General features: G+C 33.0%; 5 protein-coding genes across 6 annotated transcripts; 3 read left to right on the top strand and 2 right to left on the bottom strand.

Moving 5' to 3' along the window:
- Positions 1-9,226: 9,226 nt before the first annotated feature.
- On the bottom strand, positions 9,227-12,788 carry LOC125077287 (gamma-interferon-inducible-lysosomal thiol reductase-like). The gene is made up of 4 exons (XM_047689198.1): positions 12,500-12,788; positions 12,207-12,392; positions 11,921-12,094; positions 9,227-11,054 (listed from the first exon to the last, which is right to left on the bottom strand). The coding sequence occupies exons 1-4, from the start codon at positions 12,614-12,616 to the stop codon at positions 10,824-10,826; spliced, it is 708 nt and encodes a 235-aa protein (XP_047545154.1). The 5' UTR covers positions 12,617-12,788; the 3' UTR covers positions 9,227-10,823.
- A 2,482-nt stretch (positions 12,789-15,270) lies between these two features.
- On the bottom strand, positions 15,271-18,006 carry LOC125063981 (splicing factor 45). The gene is made up of 7 exons (XM_047670743.1): positions 17,666-18,006; positions 17,394-17,574; positions 17,202-17,323; positions 16,866-17,066; positions 16,604-16,754; positions 16,283-16,371; positions 15,271-15,587 (listed from the first exon to the last, which is right to left on the bottom strand). Exons 1-7 carry the CDS (start codon positions 17,819-17,821, stop codon positions 15,315-15,317), a joined length of 1,173 nt encoding a protein of 390 aa, XP_047526699.1. The 5' UTR covers positions 17,822-18,006; the 3' UTR covers positions 15,271-15,314.
- Positions 18,007-18,770: 764 nt separating this feature from the next.
- Positions 18,771-19,895, top strand: LOC125077921. Its single transcript, XM_047690038.1, has 3 exons — positions 18,771-18,838; positions 19,047-19,298; positions 19,892-19,895. Exons 1-3 carry the CDS (start codon positions 18,771-18,773, stop codon positions 19,893-19,895), a joined length of 324 nt encoding a protein of 107 aa, XP_047545994.1.
- A 574-nt stretch (positions 19,896-20,469) lies between these two features.
- LOC125064240 (MICOS complex subunit Mic25-like) lies at positions 20,470-21,350 on the top strand. Its single transcript, XM_047671193.1, has 3 exons — positions 20,470-20,641; positions 20,782-21,021; positions 21,114-21,350. The coding sequence occupies exons 1-3, from the start codon at positions 20,519-20,521 to the stop codon at positions 21,213-21,215; spliced, it is 465 nt and encodes a 154-aa protein (XP_047527149.1). The 5' UTR covers positions 20,470-20,518; the 3' UTR covers positions 21,216-21,350.
- Positions 21,351-21,736: 386 nt separating this feature from the next.
- LOC125064225 (serine/threonine-protein kinase greatwall) lies at positions 21,737-27,025 on the top strand. Of its 2 annotated transcripts, none has more exons than XM_047671181.1 (12): positions 21,737-22,016; positions 22,124-22,372; positions 22,487-22,715; positions 23,025-23,162; positions 23,270-23,394; positions 23,481-23,683; positions 23,801-24,016; positions 24,243-24,453; positions 24,776-24,933; positions 25,272-25,396; positions 25,862-26,074; positions 26,798-27,025. In XM_047671181.1, the coding sequence occupies exons 1-12, from the start codon at positions 21,921-21,923 to the stop codon at positions 26,842-26,844; spliced, it is 2,010 nt and encodes a 669-aa protein (XP_047527137.1). In that variant the 5' UTR covers positions 21,737-21,920; the 3' UTR covers positions 26,845-27,025. The 2 variants fall into 2 exon arrangements, with proteins under 2 accessions (XP_047527137.1, XP_047527130.1); XM_047671174.1 differs by having other exon boundaries at positions 23,025-23,195.
- The last annotated feature ends 70 nt before the right edge of the window (positions 27,026-27,095 follow it).

The following is a 27,095-nucleotide window of genomic DNA, read 5'->3' as shown; positions in this document are numbered from 1 at the left end:
ACATTATAGTAAACATCCTGCTGAAATCATGAACACACCATTTGGCTACCCGTCGCCGGAAAAAAGTTTATAAAACATATACACGTATAATATTTTATTTCACCCGTACCACCTGGATGTCTGAAAATCCACAGCAGCAAGATTTTTAAGACATTTTCCGCGGTGGCGGTTTTTTCGACTTGGGAACCTTCAAGAAAAGAGCGTACTCCTTCCTTAAAGGCCGGCAACGCACCTGTAATGCCCCTGGTGTTGCAGATGGTCATGGGCGGTGGTAGTCACTTTCCATCAGTGAGACTCCTGCTCGTTTGCCACCTATCACATAAATATATATAGTAAAATGAAAAAAGTAAATAAAAATGTAAGCTTTTTTATTTACTTTTGAATGAATTTATTATTTATTAATTGAATGAACATATTATTTTGACGGAAACCTAATGAGAAACTAATATGTTTCGGTGAGAAAGGTCTCTATTGTGCTCTGAGCGATAATTATAAAATTAATGTCAAAATATACGGCGTTCAGGCCGTCGTCGACCACAATAAGCCGAAAGGATATCAGTCCTAATGATTATTAATGTTCTGAAGACAGCTTGTAAAATCACGCGGCGCTCACATTGAACTCTACTCCGCTATTATGTGTTATAAAGTGTTCGCAAATTGCTTTTTTCTTTGTTTTAAAACTCATATTACACTTATAAAGTTGCTATTCTATAAATGTTTGTTTTTTTATTAATTTACTAAAATTTAGCAGCGGCACATCTTTGTACAGCCCGCTTAGGATGGTACCACTAATCGTTCTACCAATTATTATTATTTCACAATTTCGTATTGTATTCTATATTCAGTCTTGAAAGTTGAATGAGCCAGAATTATGTTCAATAGTTGATAGAAAATAAATAAAAAGGTATTTTCTAATCTGTCAAATAGTAATTTTATTTGAAGCAACTTTCAGTTAGACTGGTTGTAAAAAAAACTTTATAAAATAATATTAATAGTTACGAAACTTGAATTCAGAAATAAAATACAATTTGAATTTCAAATGAACAATTTACCCGAAAGTTAATAGAAAGAATAAAAAGCTAACTCATAGTAGCCTTCAAAAATGGTTAGGAAAAATATTTCTATAGGAGCCTTTTGATAATCTCGTACGCACACTTATGCAGAATGCAATCGACATGAAAAATCCATTAAGGCCGTTTGCGTCGGTACCGTCCCAGCATAGGCGGCGCCAGTGACCGTGCTAAGCGGATTTGTTGCGTCCCTGTCGGCTGCATCCGCATCCATTCTCTATGCAGATGAACACGCACATGCATCATCGCATGCTTTATGTACTGGCAACAATATTATAGCCATGAACCGATTAGACTCTGTGCTTGCCAATGATTGTTATTTTTCAAATATTTATGAATATGTTCGATTAACACGATTCACGCACACAAACACAAGCGACAGAATAAGATTAACGAGTTTTTTAAACATTATCAGTGAAGTATTTTGTAAGAAAGAACTCGAAACTCAACGTAGAACATGTGATATACGACATTTACTATAATCATTATAAAATTTATTGGACACGATTATCAAGATTGAGTATCACAGTCGTGTATCAAGATTTCACGAGTGAGATATGAATATAATTCTTACTATGGTTGGACTTGTAGCTCTATAATAATTATGAAAAGAAATATTTTGAGCGCTTTGAGCTCGAACAGCGGGAAGTTTCAGAGATGGCCTCAGGGTCAACAAGTTTTCAATTTTTTATTCCTCTATAAGCATGCATGAATCTTTACATGTAATGAGGTAGCAACCTCCTACCTCATTACGCATTAACGATTATTATTCTGGTGGATTTGGACAGATTTCTTTTTGATATCTTTTTCCACCGACGGGCCCGAAATTAATTATAAACACAAAATAAGAGCCAAAAAGTTAGTGGCTCTTATCTAAGTGTGAATCCGCAATCATCGGTTCAGATTCACCTGTTCTACAGACTTGGCCATCTCAGGTCTTAACCAAATTTTCTCAGCGTTCGCCTGAATTACAACTGGCCTATTACTCTCCTACTATACTGAATTACTTGAGCATATCTCATAAAATACAGACAACTTAAACATACTATACCTATCCCATCTTATCTATCAACACAATGAGTGTAGATTATTACCAGTTTTTTATATTTTCCTTTCGTTGTGTGGTTAAGTTTGTGTCGGTTTTTATAACGACGGCTGGGCGTTGGAGTGATGGTGATATTAAAAAGGATTAGAACAATTTTTTTTAATATTAGGCATAGTAGTTTGGCTCCATGCGCTATTTTATTCGTACTTTTCAGCTGGCCTCGTGGAAACATAATAGACCAAAACAATATAGTCAGAACTAGTAGCACAACACGGTCCAACCAACCACCATCAACCACAACCACACATGCGACTGTACTGTGTAGACAGGAGAATGTACATTAGCTGACTACTGGGTGGTCAGAACCTGGCCCCGTCAAAACCATGCTTTTCACTGGACAGAATATAATATAAATTGGCGCACCTTGGAGGTAAGAACGACTCGTATCTCATGACGGCAACCGGTATGAAGCTCTCTAATGCGTCATGCATCTCCATCTTACCCTATACTCTCTGGTGTGTCTAACCTGTGTACTATGCGTGTATACTGACTCAGATTAATTTCATAAATTTAACAGTACATCCTTATTACTTTTACACCAGTTTTTATCGATTTTCTTTAAATAATAATTTTAATTTTCGATGATTCACATCAAAGCGTCATGCGGTATTTAAATTGTTACGAGTTAAATTACGATCGATCTACGATATTGAATTTGTTAATAATCTGCCCTACGTCTAATCTACTTAATATCTCTTAACAATGCAAAGAGATGTATAATAGGTATGCGATCAGAATTATAATGCGGAATTTGTTCTGATTTTAGAAGCTATACGGAAAATAAAATATTCGAGTTTTTCATAAAACTTAATTTTAGGTGCGTGTACCAACGTAAATTATGTAAGTAAAGACGATAGAGCCGATTATCTCGATGCTCAGTCGATCAAAATGAATTCTTCGATTGTTGCCGTAAAAAAAAAATTGCGATCTGTAACAAAACGAACGTAAACTGTTAAAAAAACTAAAAAATAAAAAAGGTTCTACTTTTAGATACATGTATATGGAATTGCGCATATACTTTTTATTAAAGTCGGTTAAAAAATCTTTTCATCTTCGACTTTGGTTAATTAAAAGTAAATTCTCACGTGAACTGATATACTTGTAGAGTAAAGAAAATCTTATTAAAATATTCTCGACACTGCAATTGTAAGACAGGTATTCAGAAGCTATGAAAAGATGTGTTCCACCGGCGATGTTATTAGACGTACTCATGGGTACGCAACGAGTGGGCTACAGCGCCATATGTTGCCGCTCTAGCAATTTCATGTTATAAATTTTTATTGACAAAAAGTCCCTTAATTAAAAAGATGCATCAATTTGTAAAGAAATAATTTAAAGATAGTGAAGAGAGGCGAGTCAAGTTGGAACGGGAGAGACGTCATTACCGCAATCAAAGCATGAACCCGCAGCATGCACCCTGTGCCCGCTAACGATGAGTGCTCTCGATAAAAATTAAAAACACGTGCAAGCCCAGTCTGAGGAAAGTTTTAATGAGACTACACGGTTTGCGCTCCACCAAAAGATACGAGTATTAAATATACATACTTGTATATCCGTGCCGTTTATTGTACGAATAGGTAACCGCAATTTAAAGTGGTCATTTAATGTTCTAGTTTGAGCAGTTTGTCTTACGTAACATTTATGTATTATTAAGTTTGAAGTACTGAACATATTATAGGTTTAAAAATATTCGAAAAATATTCTGTTTTGTCTGGATACATTTTTACTCTCTGATATGTTGAATTATATTGAAAATGAGTGAAAATTCTTATTCGTCTTATGTTAATGAGAAAGTTTACTAATATAAGAATTTAAAAATTTACTGGATATTAGTTTTCTTTTAGCACAACAAAGAAACATATAGGAATTGAGGGAAATTTAATATGTATGTTTTCTTAATTCACTTATATATTATATATATAACTCAATAACCAGCGATACTTGGTGATAACACGTTGCTTGGTGACTGGGTGATTAATATACTATAATTACATAGTATAAAACAAATTCACTTACCGCTGTCTGTCCCTATATATGCTTACATTACATTTACATTAACAGCCTATAAATTTCCCACTGCTGGACTAAGGCCTCCTCTCCCTTTGAGGAAAAGGTATGGAGCATATTCCACCACGCTGCTCCAATGCGGGTCGATGGAATACACATGTGGCAGAATTTCGTTGAAATTAGACACATGCAGGCTTCCTCACGATGTTTTCCTTCACCGCCGAGCACGAGATGAATTATAAACACATTAGCAGCCCGTAAGTGTCCCACTGCTGGGATAAAGGCCTCCTCACCCTTTGAGGAGAAGGTTTGGAGCATATTCCACCACGCTGCTTCAATGCGGGTTGGTGGAATACACATGTGCCAGAATTACGTTGAAATTAGTCACACGCAGGTTTCACGATGTTTTCCTTCACCGCCGAGCAAGAGATGAATTATAAACACAAATTAAGCACATTAAATTTCAGTGGTACTTGCCTGGGTTTGAACCCGAAATCATTGGTTAAGATGCACGCGTTCTAACCACTGGGCCATCTCGGCTCTCTATATATGCTTAGATCTTTAAAATGACGCAACAGATTTTGATGCGTTTTTTTTTTAATATATCGATTCGAGAGTGAGGTTTGTGTATATAATACATGGACAATATAGTATAGAAACACTGATCATTTTAAAAGTTTGTATTGTCTAATCACTGAAAAACTGTGAAAGTTTTTTTTTATGTTAGGGGTGATAACGAGCAGGAGGCTCACCTAATGGAAAGTGACTACCACCGCCCATGGACATCTACAACACCGGGGCGCTTGCAGGTGCGTTGACGGCCTTTCAGGAAGGTTGTGAGACATTCTGTTGTATTATATATTTAGTATCAGCATTGCCCCCGTGCGAAGCCGGGGCGGGTCGCTAGTCAGCAATAAATAAAATAGGAAGGCAGATCAGCTAATGACCACGTGATAATATACAAGAACCATTTATTACTCCATCAATGCAACGTCAACCGCGATTATACCTTCAACCTGTAATTACTGCTCATCGAATGTACGTCTGAATGTATAATTACAAGTTTTGATCGTTACAAAATCGTATAATGTAAATTTATACTCGACTATTTATTAAGAAATGTTATTAAAATAAGTCCTTCTTAATTTGAAACACATTTAACGAAGTACTCTTTATATTATACAATTCACAATATATATTTAATAATTTTAAGTATACCTACTTTTATTCTCATATATTTTAATAAAGATGTGGCATTAACAAACGTAGGTATGTTTTATAGAAGTAAAAAGCACGACAGTTATCATCGGGACGAAATCCAGTAAGTGTTTTCGAAACACATGAAATCCATTAGAATTTTTGTAGCATTGTGCTACCGTTTCATTGCACAAACAGAGGTGGCGCGTAGAAGCGAGGTTTGTGCTCATTGACCGTGTATAAACGGATTTATAGCGGACTATAAGCAATCAACATCAACAAACTAGCCGTCATACGGCATAACATCTATGTCAATATTCATTGATTATTACAAATGGTATCAAGTTAAATGTTTTATATAAATGAAAAACTACTATATATCAATTTTGTTTTTTTTTTCAATTAATATCAACAAAACAGATAGACTTATAATATAAATTTTACTCGAATATGCTTTTTTTTATTTACTCTACCTGTACTACTTAAGGTAGGTACTACATAAATATCTTATGTCATTCCTGTGAGTCGTAACCTATTTTAAATCGTATCAAGGTTAATATATAAATGTTCCCTTTTTATTTTATAGCAAGTTTCGTTATAAAACTTTAATTTTAATGTTAACATCATTTAAACTTTATTGTCTAAACAGTAAACAAAAATGCGTAAGTACAAAATTGCTCGAAAATAAATAATTACATTTAGACATGAATCCTTAATATTTAATTTTACAGAACAAATAACACTAATTCGTCCGGAGAGAACAAAAGCTTTTCATTTCAACCTAACCGAAAAGATGCTTTATTGTTCTCAATAGCTTTCTCCGCCGCGATGCAGTCTGATAAAAATAGGAATAAATTGTGAGGATCTTTGCAAAACAATAGTTGGAAATGGTCTACGCGAGAAAAAGCCGGATGCAAATGCCATTCATATTAATTAGCAAAGCGAGACGGGGCTTTTACGAAATTAGACCGTGATTTCAGCGAAGATTTATTGTTGTGTTTCAAATAGTTTTCGGAGCAAAGGTAGCCATTTAGACACTGGGAAATTGATGTTGTCAGATTGTTATTTAGATTGAATTGACTAAAGTTTCTTGTTTACATATTAGCTGTAGGTACATTTAATTAATAAAATCAATTTTGACAACAATGTTGCTAGAATTGTGAGGTCATATTTCAAATTAAAATACAAAATTATGGACTACTACTAACCTATCAGCAAAATTTTAAAGAAAACTATTGCTTTTTAATCGTGTTTGTTTTGAAACATATACGAATTAGTCAGACAAAATAGTTTATAATTATAACATAACCATTTGTAATATTCGTACAGATTAAACACGGTAAGTAGGTAGACACATAAGCATTTATCTTAGATATTTTTGTCGTAGCAAATTTATTTATAGTTAATACATAAAAAAAAAACTTATTTAAAAATAGAGAATGCTACTTTTCTATAAATCAGAAATTATGAAATATTTGAAAGTATCGCTATTTGATGAATGAAAATGTTCCCTATTGTTCATAGTACCTATTCAGCATTAATATGGGTTGCCCGCCTGAATACTGTGAAAGCAATTTATTTATCACGATATTCAATTCAAATTTGTACTTCCTTGTAATAATTATAATAAGGCAATGAATTGAACAACACGCGATCACTCTCTTATCGACTTGCCCGTTAGCTGGACTTTGCCGAAGTGCGCATATTTGGAATTTGTTTCTGTATTAATATAATTTAAATACAAAAAAAATATTAAACAAACGATTAGTATTTTTCTTTAGTATACATGCAGTTGCTCCATCCGTCAACATCACCAAATCATCATTTTTTAAAAATGTATGTGTACACCAAAATACTCTACTGACATCATCAAATTCATTTAATTGGCTCGTCAAGGTCTCGGAAAAAAGTCATGAAAGCTTGCCGATGTAGATGAATACATTTTGTCTAAGGCGGACAGCCACAGCCACAAGCCACAATTAGGACGTTGGCATTTAAACGTTGACGAAAATTATAACCAAGATGAGCAAATACTAGGAGCGAATTGTGGGAACGTATCGTTTCGGTCGTAAATAAAATTCGTGAAAAGCATAGCTAAATGACTATAATGACTTTCTATTATATTTATTAATAATATTATTTTTTTTTTTTTTTTATTACATATACTATATAGATATATGTATTTATATATGATTTATTTATAAATATCTATAATCTGTTTTATATTTTATTTATTAGTATTTTTTGTATTTATGTATCTGCTATATTTATTGAGTTGTATTTGTTATTATTCCATTATGTAAGTTTTTACTGCACCACCATATTGCCGTCTTCCATACACATTATTCCTCTAACCCAAAGGTTGTCTGGAAGAAATGGCTTATAAGCCATAAGACCGCCTTTTGCTTGGCCAACCTCGTTTTAAAGACTATATATATATTTATCTTTATGTATATTTGGTGTGCAAAAAAGAGTAAAATAAAAAAAAAAAAAATAATAAATGACTACGAAAAGAATGACTTTTGAAAGAAAATCATATAATGTAATTTAAAACAAATAAAGTATTTTGCCACACACCACCACCACCAGAAGACCATTGAACCATTGAAGTTATTTGGCACAAAATTGAAGCAATGAAATAAAGAATAGTACCTATATCATAATGTATGTATCATTATACTCTTCATCCAAAATTAATTTCCTAATAATTATTAAATAAGTCAACTTCAAATATAATTTATTTAATTTTATTTTTAACGTAATAATGACAAATATTGTATACGTCTAGTAAAAACAGTAGAAAATAATTTATTCCATTATGAGATTGCCGGCACCCCGGCACTCATTCTTGAAATGGGTGATGACTTCGGTTGCAATTCACGAACGTACTCTATACTTATTTCCCCAACGCATATATGAATAGATCGAGTAAGTCACACCTACTACGACTTAATAGTATATATAAAAACGTTTTAGAATACCTGTCGTCTTAAATTCAATTTTATTTTTTATTTATGCACTTTTTTTCTTTTTCTTTCGTTTTTATTATGTGATAAGTGACAAACGAGCAATAGGCTCACCTGATGGAAAGTGACTACCACCGCCTGGACATTGACATCTGCAACACCAAGGGCCTTGCAGGTGCGTTTCCGGCCTTTAAGGAAGGAGTACGGTCTTTTCTTGAAGGTTCCCAAGACGTACCGGTTCGGAAAAACCGCCGGCGAAAACTGGTTCCACAGAGTGGTTGTGCGAGGGAGAAAATTTCTTCAAAATCGCGCTGTTGTGGAGTTTCGGACATCTAGGTGGTGCGGGTGAAACTTGGAATTTTGACGAGATGTCCTAAGGTGAAATTCAGCAGCTGGGAGTAGTCCAAACAATTACTCGGAACATTCCCCATGAAAAATTCGGTAGAAGATGCAGAGTGATCCAACATCTCTACGCAAAGCCAAAGGATTAAGCAGATCGGAAAGGGCTTGATCGTCGATAATTCGAGCTGCTCTACGTTGGATACGGTCGAATGGCGTCTTTTATTAATGGCTGACATTAATATTACATATATTTTACCACAGATAAATGAAATAAAACGCTTAATAGGAAAAATTGTATATTTGTCAACACATTATGTGAACCTTTGTTAAAAATATATATAAAATGGAATAAAATATGAATCACGACTTCCAAGTCTTGGTCAACTTAATCTAACGACAGTTGAATCTTAAAAAAAAAAACATAATAAAATTTAAAACAATGTTCTGATTTTGTTTATTTAGAGTACAAGAAGTATTTTAATTTATATTAGTACAAACATTAATTAAATATTAATGAATGAGGGTGAGGGTAATATCGTTTCTGGAGGTATCGGTTGGCGAGTAAGCTTTCATTGAAAAATAATTTGTTAGTGTGGCAGGGCCTAAAAAATAATTGATAGTAAGCAAATAAATAAAAGAGGATGCCTGTATTTCACAGTCCCATTTTGATCCGAAAATAAGGACATACTTTTCTAAAAAACAAAACTCGCCTAAAAACTGTGTTTGCTAACGATTCGATACAACGATCATGAATAATTAGTCAATAACCGCCATGAAAAATGGCTAACAGTAAATGTTCACTCAGTGTTCATTCAATTCGTTCAGTGACATTTAACATTTCTAGAAACCTCACTCTATGTGTTGTAGCCCTCATTGCATTAATCTCAAATAAGTTGATATAATTTAATGTATAAACTTTTGCTTAGTAATCAATATTGTTTATAATATAATAATTGTACGTCATATATATATTTATTATTATTATTTTGAAAATCATATATATTATAAAGTTTAAAAACATTATTTTTTCATCCCAGTTACTTTATGATATCCCCCTAAATCGCAATTCGCAATAACAAATAAATTGACACACTTAAAAATAAATGCAAAAGACACAACCAATGTAATAAAAACAACGAATTTTATAATTATTTTTAAATTAATTTTATCTTTGTATAAAGTAAAATCGTATAAAACATTAAAAATAAAAATTAAAAATTACTAAAATACTTTTAAAATTTAAGGAACATTTTCTTTATCAAATTAGGTAATCGAATAATACTTTTCAATATTTTAATCATCACTAACATTGCAAAATAAATTATTTTCTATATAGCATCTAATTTGTGACATTTAAATATAAATTTGTCTTTCATAATAATTGAGTTACTTTGCATTTTAATAAAAATGGCATTGTTATCAAAAAAATTTGTAAACGCAATAAAATTAAAAAGCTATTAATAACTTATTCAAAAGTAAAAATAATGGCATATTTAATACTACGGTATAAAAACCAAGTACTTGTACCTGAAAAATTTAACAGGAAATACGGAGTGTGCAAATGTAGCTACATATTATTTGTGCTATACATATATATGATGTGCTTTACATTTAAAAATGTAAAGCTATCCAATAAAAAAGAAATTTAGATCAAACCTTGGATCTAAGCCTTACTGTACACAATGCAAAAATAATGATCAAAATTGATTCTTAAAAAAAAATATAGCCAAACACATAAAGAAATATACATCATCCTCTTCCAATTTTGTTGTTTAATAAAAGGAAATGTCTTAATTGACTTACAAAGACCCAAGCGAGTGTATATAATATACAAATTTTACTGGACTGACCTTCCACTCAAAAACAGTAAGAAAAAATAGCCATATACATTTTTTGGCATTAAACAAACATATGACTGTAATATATATTTATGTTTTGTGCATTAAATATATATATATATATATATATATATAAAAGGTATTTTGTGATCACTACAGTATCTGGTTCTTATTTCGCAATATAATCTACAGCAATGAGCCGAAGTCTGAGCAAATTTAGTTAAGTATATACTTCCAAATATTACATAATAGGTTTTGGTTTGAAGAGTAAAATATGTTTAATTTTCTGTTTTGAACGTCACAAGCATGGCGGAGGTAATGGCATATTAATCAATTTACACACTTCTAAAAGAAAATTCTTCAATATAGGTATTTGATTATCTTTTGATCCGTTTAATGTAATTGTAGGAATAAATGTTGGTTTTAATATATTCGTGTCATCACCGTGTTTCTTCAGCAAAGCTGATCCATGTGCGTGGACTGCACAGTTAGTAATCGGATCTGGATCAATTTTCATAACTTTCGCACACTGAAATAAAAGAAAAAACTATTATGATTATTTTTATAATAACATGGCATTTTAATTGTTGACATTATTGTTATTGCAGCTTTGGAACAAATAGTTGAATAGCTTTGGATTAAATACTGAAATAATAAATAAAATTATACATATTAATAAAAAAAATTCAGAGGCATACAATCTAGTTAATCAGAGCTATTAGCAAATTGTATGGATTAAGTCAAGATAAGATTAACCTAAGGTTTGTTCATTTTTATTCCTTCTTCAAAATGATAGTCTATAAATGTAAGTGTCAAATTTTAGCTCAACCTGTGAGTTGAACTGGTTTGAAATTCAATATGAAAATGTGACTTACACATACTAACAAGTGTAATTTAATAATAAAAACTCTTAATAATTCAATGGTATCATTATCCTTACTTAATTAATGTTACAATAATTTATAATTTTAGAGTATAAATATTGATTTAGCTTATGCAGAAAGCAATCTATGTAGATTTTGCAGAGAAATATTTATGGCCTAAAAAATAACATAAGCTACTAAATATCAAAAATATACAATACGAAAAAGTCCTATTTGAAATTAAGTTGCATAGGAACAAAAAAATTTATAAATGAATAGAAGTTGAAAATGAATAATGCTGCTGACAGCTGAATCTTCTGTTCATAATGTCCTGACTAATTTGACAGGTATGAGCCTATTGCTATCTTTTTTTCACTAGTGGATTTAAAAAAAGAATAACATATATAGAATTATCAGTATTAAAATCCTAGAAAACAAACACTATGAGGAATTTAATACATATTATCTTATATTGCTCTGATTTGTATTTATAAAGACATGAAATTATTTTAGAAAAGGAAATATTTGTTACCCGTGATAGAGCCTCATCTGCATCCATATTGTCTAATATCATACACTCTGTCATCTGGACGGAGGCTGTCATGTTGTTCAAGGAATCAATAGTGCATGCATGTATTTTATTTGCATAACATTCTTCCTCTCCATGTTGACACCTAAAATAGAATTGACCATTTTCTTCTTTGGTCTGTATTAAAAATAAAAATTATATCATTATTATTTTTTTCTTACAGCCTAGTTATATATGCATAAAAATATAGAATCATTTTTATATAAAAATATTATATGCAGATACTCACACTAGCTTTCCCGTAAGGAACCAAAGTTACATCTATAAATTCAGATAGCTTCTCTGTTACAGGCAGTAGGTGCTTTTTAAAAAAATGCTTAGAATCCGGACAAAGTGCTTCATAGTAAACTCTTATTTTAACTTTATCTTGCTTATGTTTGTTGTACTTATCATCTTCTAGTTCTACTATACTACTCTGCAATTACAATAATTAATTTACATTAGCCTATATGATTTTGTGTATAGGTATTATCAATACCTTCATATACCTATGAATATAAACTGATATAAACTAGATCTTACCTCTAATAACTTGTTACTGGGTTTTTCTGATGGCAGTAAACGAAAGCACTGCCAAATTATCAGCGCTAACATTATCAAAACTAACAATCTATATCGATTACACGAGTAAAAAGCCATCTTATGGGATCTATATAAAGATTTTGATTTTGAGCTGTAAGCACAATTTATATTACCATAATAATATTGACATTAATTTTTAAAGAAAAGTAATTAATGCACCATCAACTCCTTTATTTACACTTTAAAATAGTTTTATTTTAATTCTATTACTGATACCATTATTCCGAGAGTCATGTCAGACAACAACATTGACAATGTCATATATGACATTGTCAATGTTGTCATATATTGTCATGACACATAACAATCACAAATTAAGCGCTCAAGAGTCAAGGCAAATTCTATCCAATGCTCAATCGTCATGTAAAATTATCATTTTAATAAATATTTAGTCGGATAAAATACCTAATAATTCGAAATTTAGGGTTATATTTTGAACCAAGTCTATTTGTATTTTATGTAATATAAAACCCGCTGATTATATGTATATACATATTATATAATTATTTATTTTTCAGTTAAAAAGACCTACATAACTCATGACATACTTTGTTGTCACGCTAATTTCATATGCAAATAAATAGTTAAATAATATTTAGTTTGGTAAACAAAAAAAAAATTAAACCTAGTATAATCACAAACAAAAAATTTGCTTATAACAATATAGTGATTTCTCGTTTAGTCTTAATCAGAAAAAATAAATGTTAGAATCTATCTACATTTAATTATTCATCAGCATTTACATAATATCAAAGCATGCACAAATCCTTTAGCAACCGTTAATATTTTATTGATTTTCTAATAAAATCAATAAAATATTAACGGTTATATTAATTTATTTAACTGGGGTCCAAAAAAAAATTTATAGATAATATTAGCCCTGGGCTAATACTATCTAGGAGCCCATCTAAGGATATCTAAACGTAGACTTGAATTAAATTAATTGAATGGGTTTTATTAATTTCAAAACGCACAGGGCTGCTTACCATACGACCTATTTAATTTAATAAAATTATGGATTCTTTCGCATTATCGTCTATATTTGAATATCGACTTGACTTAGCTGGGGGCTTGATGGCTAGCCCTTGAACTCACGGGGCCCTGGGCTGAAGCCATATGGTAGATCCGGCCCTGGTAATAATGCCCTTCTGTGCAATTTCGACTAGCCAGCAAGTGCCCTCTCATAATCACATTGGACGGCAAATCGGACACGAGCGGAAAAAGTTTAGGTTCAGAACAGAATCAATAGCTTTACGTGGTTTCCGAAGCTCGGGAGTGTACATACTTCCAGCTCGATACTAAGAATTTTTCGACAGGAAAACCACAATAACTTTTTATCGGCCCGAACTGCGATCATATCTACCACTAGTCACTATCATATCTACCACTAGTCAGCAAGGCAGTCGAGTCAAGAGAGCGTATGATTCATACTGTTTTGAGTACAGCCGTTGTGTTAAGGGTATATTATATTCTGCTATTTCAGACTATTCAATATGCTATCTATTTTTGCGTTCATTAAACATTGTGGATTTGATATTTAAATATTTTCAATGACAGTGATATACCTTCGCAAACATATAATAAAATTTATGTAAGACGGCAAAATCGGGATAATTAATTTTATAATGGTCGAATTTCATTATTCGATTATTTTTCTTAATGTTTGGGTGTCTCTCTGAGTAGCCAAATTCGGCACTCAGTTTCAGACTCCCTATTCCTTGCGAGATATAACTCCTCAGCGGCACCCTAATTTCAGTCGACTCACTAAGGTTTACGCAACGGAAAATTTACGCCAATAATTTCTCGTAAGACCTACTTTTCCCATCATGGTGAACTGCAGGAGTTTTTATCTCTCATGCCTAAACACGTATTCAAAGTATACAACTTGTCTTTTGATGGAATGCAAGTATCTGTTACTCGTTGATCGCTTTGTGAGAAATCGTGAATTCTAATAGTTCACGCCTCGCAACCACATAGAAGTATGAAACAGATGTAAAAACGTTGAAGTCGAGTGCGAAGAACAGCTCGTTAGTTCTAATACAAGTTTCGGATGATACGTGTTATAATTATTATAGTCATGAAATACTCGATCAAAATCTTTCTCATAGTCGCTGACGTATAAGAAAATATCTTGTTCCATATCTCTGCAATTTTGAACCAGTAAATCAAAGTATTCCAAAAACGCTTTTTTGTGCTTAGCCCTGTTCGAAAACCAAACTGGCTTTCTGCTATATACATATATATGTCGGAGGAGCAGGATGCCGAACAGGTGGGTTCGGGGATTGATCCGACATTTGTAAGACTATGTGGCCGTGCAATGGACATATTCACAAAATAAAACGTATTTAATATCGTCTAATCACTGTATTAATTGATTCAATAATCGTACATCACAATAATATCAAAGGATTACAATAATTCATCTCGATTAAGAGCATATGGGTTTGCAAGCAACCATCGCATTCGAATCGCCTGTCAATAGATAACGACTCGCGTTGCCATGACACTTACAACTCCATTCGGGGTGACCCGCTCTTATCTAAATCAACAACCAAAGTAACCACGCTCCGATATATATTTATTAAAAATGTATAAATAGTATGAAACAAAGTTGCTTGCTGCCTCTGTCTGTAGCTCCGCTATTTTCCATAATCATCATCAACGTCGACGTCTAAGAAATGTTTAAGGGACAGACAATCGGAAAATAAATAATACAATAATATTTTTTTCTTACTTATATATTGATTAATTATATTTATTCAGTTAGTTGTAATGTACCAAATTTTTCTATGTCATAAAAACCAGCCTTCACTTGTCGACCACCGAAAAATCTTCCATTTAAATCTACAACTGCTTTAATCGCACTTTCAATTCTTTTAAACTCAACGAATATTCGAACCGCCTCATCATGTGGAACATTTGGCATCTCGAATATCAGTACCTTCACCACTTCACCATATTTTGTATTACACTCATCTTTTACTTCTGGCTCCAGTTCTTCGTCAACATCTCCTGGACCCACCATATTCTGAAAGAATGTATATAACATGAGGTTTACAATTTTTATAATAACTATCCATAACAAATTTAATAGCGAAATATTGCTCTCATTCTTTTGTGAAATTAGTAGCAGCTCTAGACATTAGGGAAGAGCGAGATCGTGTATCGCTGCTTCTAGGTACCTATCATATGACCTATATTATTAGAGCTTCGACTCCTGTGTTTATGTGCATTAACACAGGAGTTGACGCTTTAAGAACGGGGGAAAGACGTCGGCGTGATGCGCATCTTTTTCTGTAAGCGTCGCAGGGACTATGGGGGTTTCTCTGTACTCCAGGACCCCTCTGGATTGGAGGCCCACATAGGCGGACCAACCTTTGGGGCGTCACAGTTGTATGCACAAACTATCCCTTCGAAGGGACGGCCAATCACTCGGTTGTAGGTGAGTTCAACATAAAGGTAAATGCGTTTTTCCAGCAAATTTTAAAAAAAGAAAAGAATAAGAAAGTTTTCGCTTTAAAAAAAACCAAGTTGGACAACTTGCTCATATTTTTTTTCACTTTATCTTGAAATAAACTTTTAACACTGACTATTGGATTGGATCTTAAAAGATATCTACAACACATTTTTTTAACTTGAATGGGCTAGTTTATACAAAAAGTATAATAAGTAGTGTTTCAAGCAACATATTTAACACAATTTAAATTATACATAAATACTTACCCTCAATAGAACTACTTTACTAGGTGATTTCATAATTTCTGTTATTGAAGGCTCTTGTTTAAGTAGTTGTGAACTTGAATTGGGTGAATCTGTGAATAAAAGATATGTATATTTTGAAGCACTTTTAACCAATATAACAATTTAATTAACAATATAACATTTTTTATAAAAGAAAATCATAATCTGGTGCTTTAAAAAATATTTCACATGAAAATGATGAAACAATTAGGTATGTATAATAATATGCATCAGAATAATTGTGTCAAAAACATGTAGTTTGGTTTAAAGTAATAACTTCTGTTATAAATATTGCACACTAACCTGATCCAGGAAGTGAAGGTAGAAGAAAACTAGGAGGTGGCATAGCACTGTTGTCTCTTTCATGAATAATGCGACCACCTCTTTTAGACGTCTTCTCCACTTGTAATGCTACAGACATGCCCTGTTCTTTTTTACCTAAGCCTTGACCTTCCTGTATTAAAAAAAATATGTAAAAAAATTATGGCAAAATCAAAGTTAGGAGATTCTATCTCCATAGTATTAAGTTTTAAACATTACATGGTGCCTGTAAGTTTTGATATACCTTAAAACCATATTTTGCCATAATTTTTGCCGCAACCGAACTGGCACCATATCCACCAATTGAAAAACCTTGACTAGCAGCAGGAATAGGAACAATCGATGGGGGTGGTGAAAGAGATTCCATCGTAAGAGACGGTGGCGGTGCTATGGCAACCCCAGTAGCTCTCTTTGATATTTCCTCTGCCTCTTCTTCTTCAGGTTGCTACAATATTATTTATGAATTAATAATAAATATTTTAATATTATATTTATACAAAAAAATTATCAATCTTGCAAGTAAAAATGTTATTTAAATTGATTTGTTTTTTCAAATATAATATCATTAGTAGTAAGTTACCATGGGTACAAGAGTTTTTTCTGGAACAATATCTTCATCATCACCGAACCTTGATTTACGTTTCCTCTCTAATCTATCACTTCTTTCACTTCCATCAAGATTTAACCTTTTAGCTTGCATTTCTAAAATATAGATTTAGCATTTAGATTATAGCAATTAATTTAATGAAATAAGTATTTTTTTTAATCTTACCTTTGGCAACTTTTTCATAATCATTTGGCCACATAGGATCATACTCATTAGCAACATTCCAATCAAAGTCTCGAACATTTAACGAAGCTGATATTGTTTTGGAATGAGTTTTTGGGCTGTTTGAATTAATGTCATCATCATCTTTTTGTTTACTTTTCAAATCAATAACAGGTGTTAAAACCTTAAAAAATATAAATAAATCAACTTTACATTATTGACATTACATTAGATTCTTAATTGTTTTACATATTTATAGCATATAACTAAAATACCTGATTTGATCTACGCAATGCTTCCCTCTTTGGTTGAGTTACTGCAGCTTTCTTAAGTTGCAATTGAGACTGTAAAAGTTTAATTCCCGAAGACCATTCTGCTACTTTCTCAGTAGTTCGAGCTTTAATTGTATCAAGATCGTCATATAAAGACATCTTATTGATTTAAATATACCAAGGCATATAAAAAATGTCACTATAACCTAGTATTTTAAATTGATAATTTAATAATAAGAATATTCAGTTTCTGAAATTCTCGACACTCAATAGTTTTTTATTGAAACGATATTATAAAATAATAATTTAAAGATTTCGTTTGAAAACTAAATAAACCATTTTAATCATCTTTTATGACAATGACAGTTATAATATTGCTAGCACACAAATCATTTTACCCATTGATTTAACGAACGATTTATTAACTACATTATTCAATGTGAACGTATAATTATTAGGGTAGACCACAAAAACATGAATTTTAAGTCAATAATTTCATCAATAATGTACCAAAGACTTTCTCGTAAATTACACTAACTACATAAATACTTTATAAGAGTACATATTTATTTTATACTTTTTATATAGTTTTTAAGTTAAAAAAAATAGCCGAATTTTTTCGATTTGATAATCCAGACAAAACTGAAGTTATATTATTCTTGGAATATTAAAGTATATCTTAAGCTGCCTGTGCTTATATTATTTCTTCCGTAATAGGTATATAGTATATTCATAATTATCACAAAAACGTAAATTTTCCTGAAAAGCGTTTTCATTTTTTTAATAGAGGTTACATTGAAAAAATGTAGAAGTCGAAGGGGAAACGGTCGGAGCCGCCGTGGAAAAAAGCTGAATCGAACTTATAATGCAAATATTCGGCTCTTATTCCAAATTATGTCTTTTTTTTATTTTGCTGACGAAACTGAAGACCGACGATGGCAGGGTTGTATCGTCCAGGCCTGAGCTTTTGAGAGAGGTTGAGAAGTTCTACGGACAGTTATACACGTCGACACGAAAATCTGTCACAAATCTGGAGAAAGACCCCAGAGCCAGATTAACCCGACACGATACCGAAAATATCCCGGACGTCAGTCTGTGCGAGATTAGTATGGCTCTCAAACAGCTTAAAAATAACGATGCGACGGGTGATGATGGAATGACGGCTGCTGAAGGCAGGTGGACAGCCGGTTTTAAAAGCCCTTCAGAAACTTTTTAATTCCGTCATACTCGAGGGCAAAACGCCACAAGCGTGGAGCAGAAGTGTGGTGGTGCTTTTCTTCAAAAAGGGCGATAACACCCTACTGAAGAATTACAGACCCATCTCACTTCTGAGCCACGTTTATAAGTTGTTTTCGAGAGTCATTACGAATCGTCTCGAACGCAGATTTGAGGACTTCCAGCCTCCCGAACAAGACGGTTTCCGTAAAGGCTTCAGCACCATAGACCACATACATACGCTGCGGCACGTTATACAGAAGACCGAAGAGTATAACATGCCATTATGCTTAGCGTTTGTGGACTATGAGAAAGCTTTCGATTCGATCGAGACTTGGGCTGTGCTACAGTCTCTCCAGAGGTGCCAAATTGACTATCAGTACATCGAATTGCTGAAATGCTTGTATGAAAACGCCACTATGTCAGTCCGACTACAGGACCAGAACTCGAAACCTATTCAACTGCAGCGAGGAGTGAGACAGGGAGACGTTATTTCTCCTCATAAGAAGGCTCAAGGTCACCCAAAGGGCAATGAAGAGGGCTATGCTCGGAGTTTCTCTGCGAGATCGAATCAGAAATGAGGAGATCCGCAGAAGAACTAAGGTCACCGACATAGCCCGAAGAATTGCCACACTTAAGTGGCAGTGGGCGGGGCACATTGGGCCGATGGGGCCGACGAGTTCTCGAATGGCGACCATGGACCGGAAGACGAAGCGTGGGTAGGCCCCCCACAAGGTGGTCCGACGACCTGGTGAAGGTCGCGGGAAGCCGCTGGTTGCGGGCTGCACAAAACCGGTCGTTGTGGCGATCTTTGGGGGAGGCCTATGTCCAGCAGTGGACGTCCTTCGGCTGACATGATGATGATGATGATAATATATTAGAGAAAAGATAATATGTAGAGGTCGAAGGGGAAACGGTTTTAAAAGCCGGAGCCGCCGTGGAAAAAAGCTGAATCGAACTTATAATGCAAATATTCGGCTCTTATTCCAAATTATGTCTTTTTTCTATTTGCAGTTGATACACTTGGACCTTGGAGTAATAATGAAAAAACTTTTATTAAAAGTATAACACCTCGCCTTATTATATCAGCTGGTGAAAGGAGGGTTAGTTCATTATTTTGGGCCATAAGATCGGAAATGCTGCTAATATTTTTGCCGCCATCCGGTATAGTAACTGTTTTTAGATTTATTTGTGTATAATTAAGGCCTGCATGTAAATAATTCCTTTTTAATATTTATTTTAATTATAAAGCCTTTTGCAACTGAAATAAAAAAACTTAAAAACACTTAAATTTGTTTTACGATTATAGATATCATGAGTGATTTTTAATTGACACAACAGTATAAAAGCTTTTTGATAACTAACATACAAAATTAAATGTATTAAAACAAATTGAATGCAACACACGAAGCCTATCAGACCTACATACTAAATTTGAAGTAAGGGTACAAAATAAAAATTATGTAAGAAGAAATTGAGCAGGTATTAGTAATTTTACCATTAAATATCTATTATAAATAAAAAATTGACATTAGTGTCATTTGTAAACAATTAAATTTGATTTATTTTGTGAAATATATTTAAAAGTTATATAAGACTCCGCATAATGCCAGAAACAAAAAATAGTTATTGATTTGAAAAATGGGTACAATTATAAGCAAAGATACGAGACGTATTAGTTTTGATAATACTATATCTATGAACCCAGTACTGATACAATCTGTTAATGATAGCGATGAACTAATTTTTGATGGTTTTAATGAGGTTTGTGTTCATAATATTATTACGTGTATGTGTTTTAATTGAGTAGGTACCTACTAGCAAGCTGTCCTGCCTTCGTAATATATGCTATTTTTTATATAGTTCAATAGTCATTATTCAAACAAATTAAAAAATGCTTTTAGATACAGCCTAGTGAATTAAATTTAAAAAAAAGGACTAATTGCATTAGAATGCATGATGAAGAACAGGATTACTGGGAACAGAGGATAGACCACTTGAAGAATGAACATCAATTGATCAATAAGATTATTGAAGATGAATATAAGACAGCAATCGAAAAAAATTACAATTTATTTAAAACACAAAATATGACACACGATAAAATTCAGAAATTAAAACCATGTCTTGATTGGAGCTCTAAGGTAATGTTAACAACTCTATTACAATATTATTTATAAAAGTATATTTAAGCTTGGTATTATTGTGTAAGCAGAGTTTATATAATTATTTCCAGATTATGCGATGCTATGAAGATAATCCCCGTCAACCGTTATTATGTTCAGCTGTTGTCCAAGCATTCAACGATTGCGTTACTACAACTCGGCTTGGAGATTAAATTATTTTATAATATTAAAACAATAATACATTCACAAGATTATTTACAAAAGTAGAACATTTTTGTTATGAAATTTAGTAGTATAAAATTCGAGGAACTTACAAAAACAATAAATGAAATAATATTCCTGAATTAGTTTAGTTCGTTTAATTATACATTAAATAAATACCTATCATTTAAAAAAAAAATAATCTAAGCAAAACTGACGATTCAAAAACGCTTCGTTGTGAAGTTTACTTGAATAAAATTGATTTGGTTTGATTTAATTTGAATCGGCAAAAAATCCGTTTTATGAACCTCTTAAAATTCATTTATATAAAATTTACTAAAAGTAATATTCATGAATAGTAATTTCTTTACATTAAAATTGGAGCTAATCGCCTTTTTTTAAAGGCCTTATATTCTCATACATCTTTACTTTACTTTGTGTGTGTGTGGAAAACTAATGTATAGTGGATACACTATTACACTTAGTATAACTGCTTAATTGGCAGCACCATTGTTACGGTCAAATCACAAATGTCAAAGTGTTTTTAAATTCGCTAACTGTCTGTAGTGTTGTGCAAGATTAAACATTGTTGTCTGTTGATAAGTCTTAAAATCTTCAATCTTTAGATTCGGTAAATTAAAAATGAATTTGGCTACCTAAAGCTACAAAATTTAACAACCTTCATCACGTGATAAGATCGTGTAAAACAGTTCATCATGACTTCTAACGATTCTGAGTTAGATGATCAAATATCTCGCCACACCATCTTAGAGAAGATTAATGCCTGCAATCAAGATGTTACCGCGAATAAGGTTTTAAATAAGTTATTACACATAGTATAATATAGTTGTTTAATTATTATCCTTAAGCATGTATCTTAAATTTGATTCATATAAGTAATAAATTAAATTTATTTCAGGCTCCTGATATAAATGACTTTACCATCGTGAAACCGATTAGTCGCGGTGCTTTCGGAAAAGTTTTTCTTGCTCACAAGAAGAACAATAAAGAACAATTATATGCTATCAAAGTGATGAAGAAATCTGATATGATTAATAAAAATATGGTAACTCAAGTCGTCACCGAGAGAAACGCATTGGCACTATCCAGAAGTCCATTCTGTGTTCATTTGTTTTATTCGCTTCAGTCAGCATCGTCTGTATATTTGGTAAAATGTTGTTTTATTCATATTATTCTTGATCTTTTTATAAAATTTATTACCAGTTAAATGGTTTATTATTCTTTTGTTCTTGTTAATAGAATGATATCTGATATTTTTAAGGTGATGGAGTACATGGTTGGGGGTGATATGAAGTCACTGCTAGGTGTTTATGGGTTTTTAGAAGAAGCCATGGCAGTATTCTATGTGGCAGAAGTAATATTGGCCTTGGAGTATTTGCACAAACACAATATTGTCCATAGAGACTTAAAGCCTGATAATATGTTAATATCCAGAACTGGTCACGTCAAACTTACTGACTTTGGTTTATCAAAGATTGAAATACATCGAGGTATGTTTGTTTGTGCATACGTATCAGGGTATGCAGCACCCATTCATATATTCTGCTGCCAAACAGCAATATTTAGTAGTTCTGGTGTAAAGGTTGAGAGAGCCAGTTTAACTACAAGCGCAAGGATCATATAATCTTAACTCCAAAGCTATATGACATATTGGTAATATGAGGATTACTTCAAATTTTGTATGGTGCTAATGTCTGGCTACTTATTTTTTTGTATTGTTGTATTTTTACCTAGGCAGAAACTAGTTGAAATAACTGAATCTACAAAAAGTAATAACACAAAATTCTTGTCCGTTTCAGATTTGGAGATTTCAGATTTTGTCAATTGTACACCAAGTTTGAACATGCGTACACCAGGGCAGCTTTTGTCACTCACTTCTCATCTCTCTTTTGGCTCTGGAGGTGGAGACAGTACACATACCCCTGTCACTGAAACTTGTGAGAATCTTCTTGATGAACTTAAGGAGACTAGTATGACGTTACTATAAAATTAATTGTGTCTAACAACTTTTATTTAATTTTCTGAATATTTTTATATTTTTCAGCTAGAATAAAGAGTGTTTTTCAAGGTATTGATACACTTGAAAATTCACCTTTACTAGACCATTCACAACTATCAGGAATTCATCCTTTTATGAGCGCAGAAAGTATAAACTTGGACGATATTGCTGCAAGTATTTAATATAGTATTATTATTAAACTGTTGCTAAGTAATTTACCAGGAAAATAAATATAAGTGCTCATTTCTTTTTTTAGAGTCAAGATTCAGGCTCTGAATCATTAAGTTCTTATCACACTTGTGAGAGTTCTAAAAATAGTACAAACTCAAAAAGCAATAAGTCAACGGATGTCAGCAGCACCAATGGCTCTTCCCTTGAGTCTAATATATTCACTGATTCTCAACATGATCAGTCCACCTCACCACTGTGTAGAGGTCAGTCTTTAAAGAGAATACCAAGGTCAGTTTGGTTTATATTTAACAATATTAAAAAGCCCCTTATTTGCGAAATGAATTATTAAATATTTAAAAAATAAACATAATATATTATAACATTTTCCGAACTAATCTATACTAGCTTTCGTGCCAAGAAGAGGAAAAGAATTTTAGAATGTGACGGAGACACACCAACAGGTGTGACAAGTCTTGCAGAATCAAAGGAAAATCATAGTGGCCTAACTCAAGAAATAATGGCTTTAGAACTGGAAGTTAGTCAAAATACACCAAAGAGAATGTCAATACACCCTACGCCTGACAGACGTAAAAATCCACTCAAAGGAGTATTGAAAAAGAGGTTAGTAAAATTATTTCTGAACTGATAATTAAATCAAAATAATATTTATTGAAGTTTGTTCTCAGGACTACACTTGATTATTTACAAAATTAATTAAATGTATAGCTATCATCATTTCAGAATCTAGATTCAATGAACAAAAACAGAATCGAATCAATTTTCAAATACTGATAATCTTATATATATTTTATTTATGTGCAAATGTTTTGTTTTTGTCTATATTCAGATGGGTTTCGCAAAACGACAGTCACCATTTCAATGTAGGAGTAATATTCTCAACCCCAGTAGCTAACAAATCACCAGAAACCAAGAAGAAAGCAACTAGATTCAATCTTCCTGTCGATGAAACAAATACAAGCATAAAAGAAAAATCATTCACATTTGGCAAACATATCTCGACAAGTTTAGAGATATTTCCTACGAGAAGACTGAGCAAGGTAACATTTGAAACTAATTAAATTATTTATTCGAAATATTTACTACAAGTTTTAGATACATTTACCTGGTACTGTCTTTTAAACATATAATAGCTGAGAGATGTTATAAGTTTTTTTTTTTCTAAGGTCTGTTTTATGAAAAGTTAGAAAATATTAAGAATTTCCTAAATGAATATGGACATATCATCGAAAAACCTAAATTAGGTTGCAGTGTGAATACATTAAATTATTGTTACTTCCTCATAATTTGTAAATTGTATATCTATTATATTTTAATCTATATAAAAATAGCTGTATTTAAAATTTAAAATTTCTTATTCAGGGCGAAGATAGTAAATCTCCTACGGACTTATGTAAAACACCAATAGCTGCCGCACATACGCCATACAGAACACCAAAAAGTGTGCGGCGAGGAAATCAAGTCTCAGATCAAAGGATCCTTGGTACGCCGGACTACCTCGCGCCAGAATTATTATTAAAGTAAATATACATGTTTTTTTTAAAGTGTATAAGCATCTAAATGAATGTTGAAGGTAAAAAAATATTAAATATGTAAATTGTATGCAATACTAGATGTGCTCTATGGTACTTTATTTCAAATACGTGATGGAGATATAACTAGCTCTTAGCTTCTTATCTTTTTACCTAAATATTCATTTAATTTTTCCAAGTATAACTGTCCTCAATATTGGGCTATTTAATGTACAAACATTTGTTGTAGCACGAATAGTTCTTGAGATAACTGTTTATAAAATGGGGCGTATTTTAGTTAAAAAGTTTGATTTTGTTAAATTATATCAAAATATATTTTATTGCAGACAAGGGCACGGACCTCCCGTCGACTGGTGGGCACTAGGCGTGTGCCTTTATGAGTTCATGACCGGGGTGCCGCCATTCAACGACGAAACTCCTCAAGCTGTCTTCAAAAACATACTCTCTAGAAGTGAGGAAATATTGTATAACAAATTAAATCTATAATGCGCATGTTGCATTAATTATATGAATTCCAACAGAAATTTAATATAACATATAACATTGTACAATTATAATCGTTCAGAGCTAAAACAATCTTTACTTTATATTTTATTTTAATTCGACAGCGCAAAATCCATAAAATCGCTAAAGTGCGTTCATTAAAACAATTCCTGTATTCCCGTGTGTGTCAAATGCTATCGATCCCAAGGGAATTCTACGAATTAATAAGGGTCAATGCCCTTAAATCACACACTAAACATAAACAGGAATTACGTCAGATGGGTCTGTAGATTTCCAATGAGGTTTCGTTACCGTGGTTTTAAATTAGGACCACCTCCTCCTCCGCTCCTCCGTCTCACCGGCCTCACCGGCGCGGGTATCTGGACATCGGAGATAGCATCGACACCGACCGAGTGATCCGCTCTGCCCGCAGACATCGAGTGGCCGGAGGACGAGGAGGCGCTGTCGGCGGCGGCGGTGGGCGCGATCGAGGCGCTGCTGACGGCGGACGCGGCGGCGCGTCCGGCCGCGCGCGCCGTGCGCCGCATGCCGCTGTTCGCGCGCGTCGACTGGGACAACCAGCTGCACGCCGAGCCGCCCTTCGTGCCCACGCTCGACGACATCTACGATACGGGCTACTTCCAAGGTATGCCTCGCTCTCCGGTGCCGCTTCCAATGCGCTCATTGGTTCGTCGGGAAGGTGTTGTGACCGAAGTCGATCTGACGAGCCGTATTGGGTTCATCGTGCGTATGAAACTAGCTTGTTAAATTTTAAATCAATTCAGGAGAGACATCCGTGCATCGCGAACGCGTGCATCTCAACCGATGATTTCGGGTTCAAACCCAGGCAGGCACCACTGAATTTTCATATCCTTAATTTGTGTTTATAATTCATCTCGTGCTCGGCGGTGAAGGAAAACATCGCGAGGAAGCCTGCATGTGTCTAATTTCAACGAAATTCTGCCACATGTGTATTCCGCCAACCCGCATTGGAGCAGCGTGGTGGAATATGCTCCAAACCTTCTCCTCAAAGGGAGAGGAGGCCTTTAGCCCAGCAGTGGGAAAATTTACAGGCTGCTAATGCTAATGCAGGAGAGACCACGAGGCATACTTATTGACTAGTTATATGACTGATAGTTTTCAGTAAAGAATGTGCGCGAGATGAGTAAGATGTAAACAAATTAATTTTCCTGCTTAAACCAGTATTCGTGCACACTACACTGCATGACTGGTCATGAAGTCTTTTTTGTTGTAATAATATTCATTTTAGGTCTTTACAATTATTTTGCAAATAAAATGTTTCCACGGGTCATTTTATTTCTAGAAATTTCTAAAAGCAATCTGTAATTATTGTTGTTTTCTATTTCAGCTCGAAACATTTTGCAGCACCTCAATGTGTCCAACTTTGATATGTAAGTTTATATAAGTATTAGTCAATTGCTAGACGTGTGATATTTTGATATTAATATATTTAGCTTAAATTAAATGAATATATTTAACACTATCCACATGATTACATTCCTATAACAGACTGATGCATTCGATACCGCTCTCAATAACGAATTATATAATTAAAATGCTGTAAAAATATATTCGAAAAGACTAATTTATTGTAAGAATCGTTATTTGTAATTATTAATATAATAAAATTTTAGGATTAATTTCGG

Source organism: Vanessa atalanta, chromosome 1 (assembly GCF_905147765.1).
Source record: "Vanessa atalanta chromosome 1, ilVanAtal1.2, whole genome shotgun sequence".
Lineage (NCBI taxonomy): Eukaryota > Metazoa > Arthropoda > Insecta > Lepidoptera > Nymphalidae > Vanessa > Vanessa atalanta.
The sequence above is the reverse complement of the archived record's forward strand: the minus strand, read 5'-3'. Positions and strand labels throughout refer to the sequence as shown.

What these genes read in the sequence shown, in the direction of transcription:
- LOC125077287 (XM_047689198.1), bottom strand. Translation starts at nt 12,616, where the DNA reads ATGGCTTTTTACTCGTGTAATCGATATAGATTGTTAGTTTTGATAATG. An exon ending in CCAGTAACAAGTTATTAGAG is followed by an intron (nt 12,393 to 12,499) that starts GTAAGATCTAGT and finishes TTGTAATTGCAG; the next exon opens with AGTAGTATAGTAGAACTAGA. An exon ending in TTCCTTACGGGAAAGCTAGT is followed by an intron (nt 12,095 to 12,206) that starts GTGAGTATCTGC and finishes TTTTTAATACAG; the next exon opens with ACCAAAGAAGAAAATGGTCA.
- LOC125064225 (XM_047671174.1), top strand. Translation starts at nt 21,921, where the DNA reads ATGACTTCTAACGATTCTGAGTTAGATGATCAAATATCTCGCCACACC. An exon ending in AAAGATTGAAATACATCGAG is followed by an intron (nt 22,716 to 23,024) that starts GTATGTTTGTTT and finishes TGTCCGTTTCAG; the next exon opens with ATTTGGAGATTTCAGATTTT. An exon ending in TCTTTAAAGAGAATACCAAG is followed by an intron (nt 23,684 to 23,800) that starts GTCAGTTTGGTT and finishes AATCTATACTAG; the next exon opens with CTTTCGTGCCAAGAAGAGGA.
- LOC125064240 (XM_047671193.1), top strand. Translation starts at nt 20,519, where the DNA reads ATGGGTACAATTATAAGCAAAGATACGAGACGTATTAGTTTTGATAAT. An exon ending in TTTTTGATGGTTTTAATGAG is followed by an intron (nt 20,642 to 20,781) that starts GTTTGTGTTCAT and finishes AAATGCTTTTAG; the next exon opens with ATACAGCCTAGTGAATTAAA. An exon ending in GTCTTGATTGGAGCTCTAAG is followed by an intron (nt 21,022 to 21,113) that starts GTAATGTTAACA and finishes AATTATTTCCAG; the next exon opens with ATTATGCGATGCTATGAAGA.
- LOC125063981 (XM_047670743.1), bottom strand. Translation starts at nt 17,821, where the DNA reads ATGTCTTTATATGACGATCTTGATACAATTAAAGCTCGAACTACTGAG. An exon ending in AAAAAACTCTTGTACCCATG is followed by an intron (nt 17,067 to 17,201) that starts GTAACTTACTAC and finishes ATAATATTGTAG; the next exon opens with CAACCTGAAGAAGAAGAGGC. An exon ending in TGGCAAAATATGGTTTTAAG is followed by an intron (nt 16,755 to 16,865) that starts GTATATCAAAAC and finishes TTTTTAATACAG; the next exon opens with GAAGGTCAAGGCTTAGGTAA.
- LOC125077921 (XM_047690038.1), top strand. Translation starts at nt 18,771, where the DNA reads ATGGCTCTCAAACAGCTTAAAAATAACGATGCGACGGGTGATGATGGA. An exon ending in ATGACGGCTGCTGAAGGCAG is followed by an intron (nt 18,839 to 19,046) that starts GTGGACAGCCGG and finishes TCTCGAACGCAG; the next exon opens with ATTTGAGGACTTCCAGCCTC.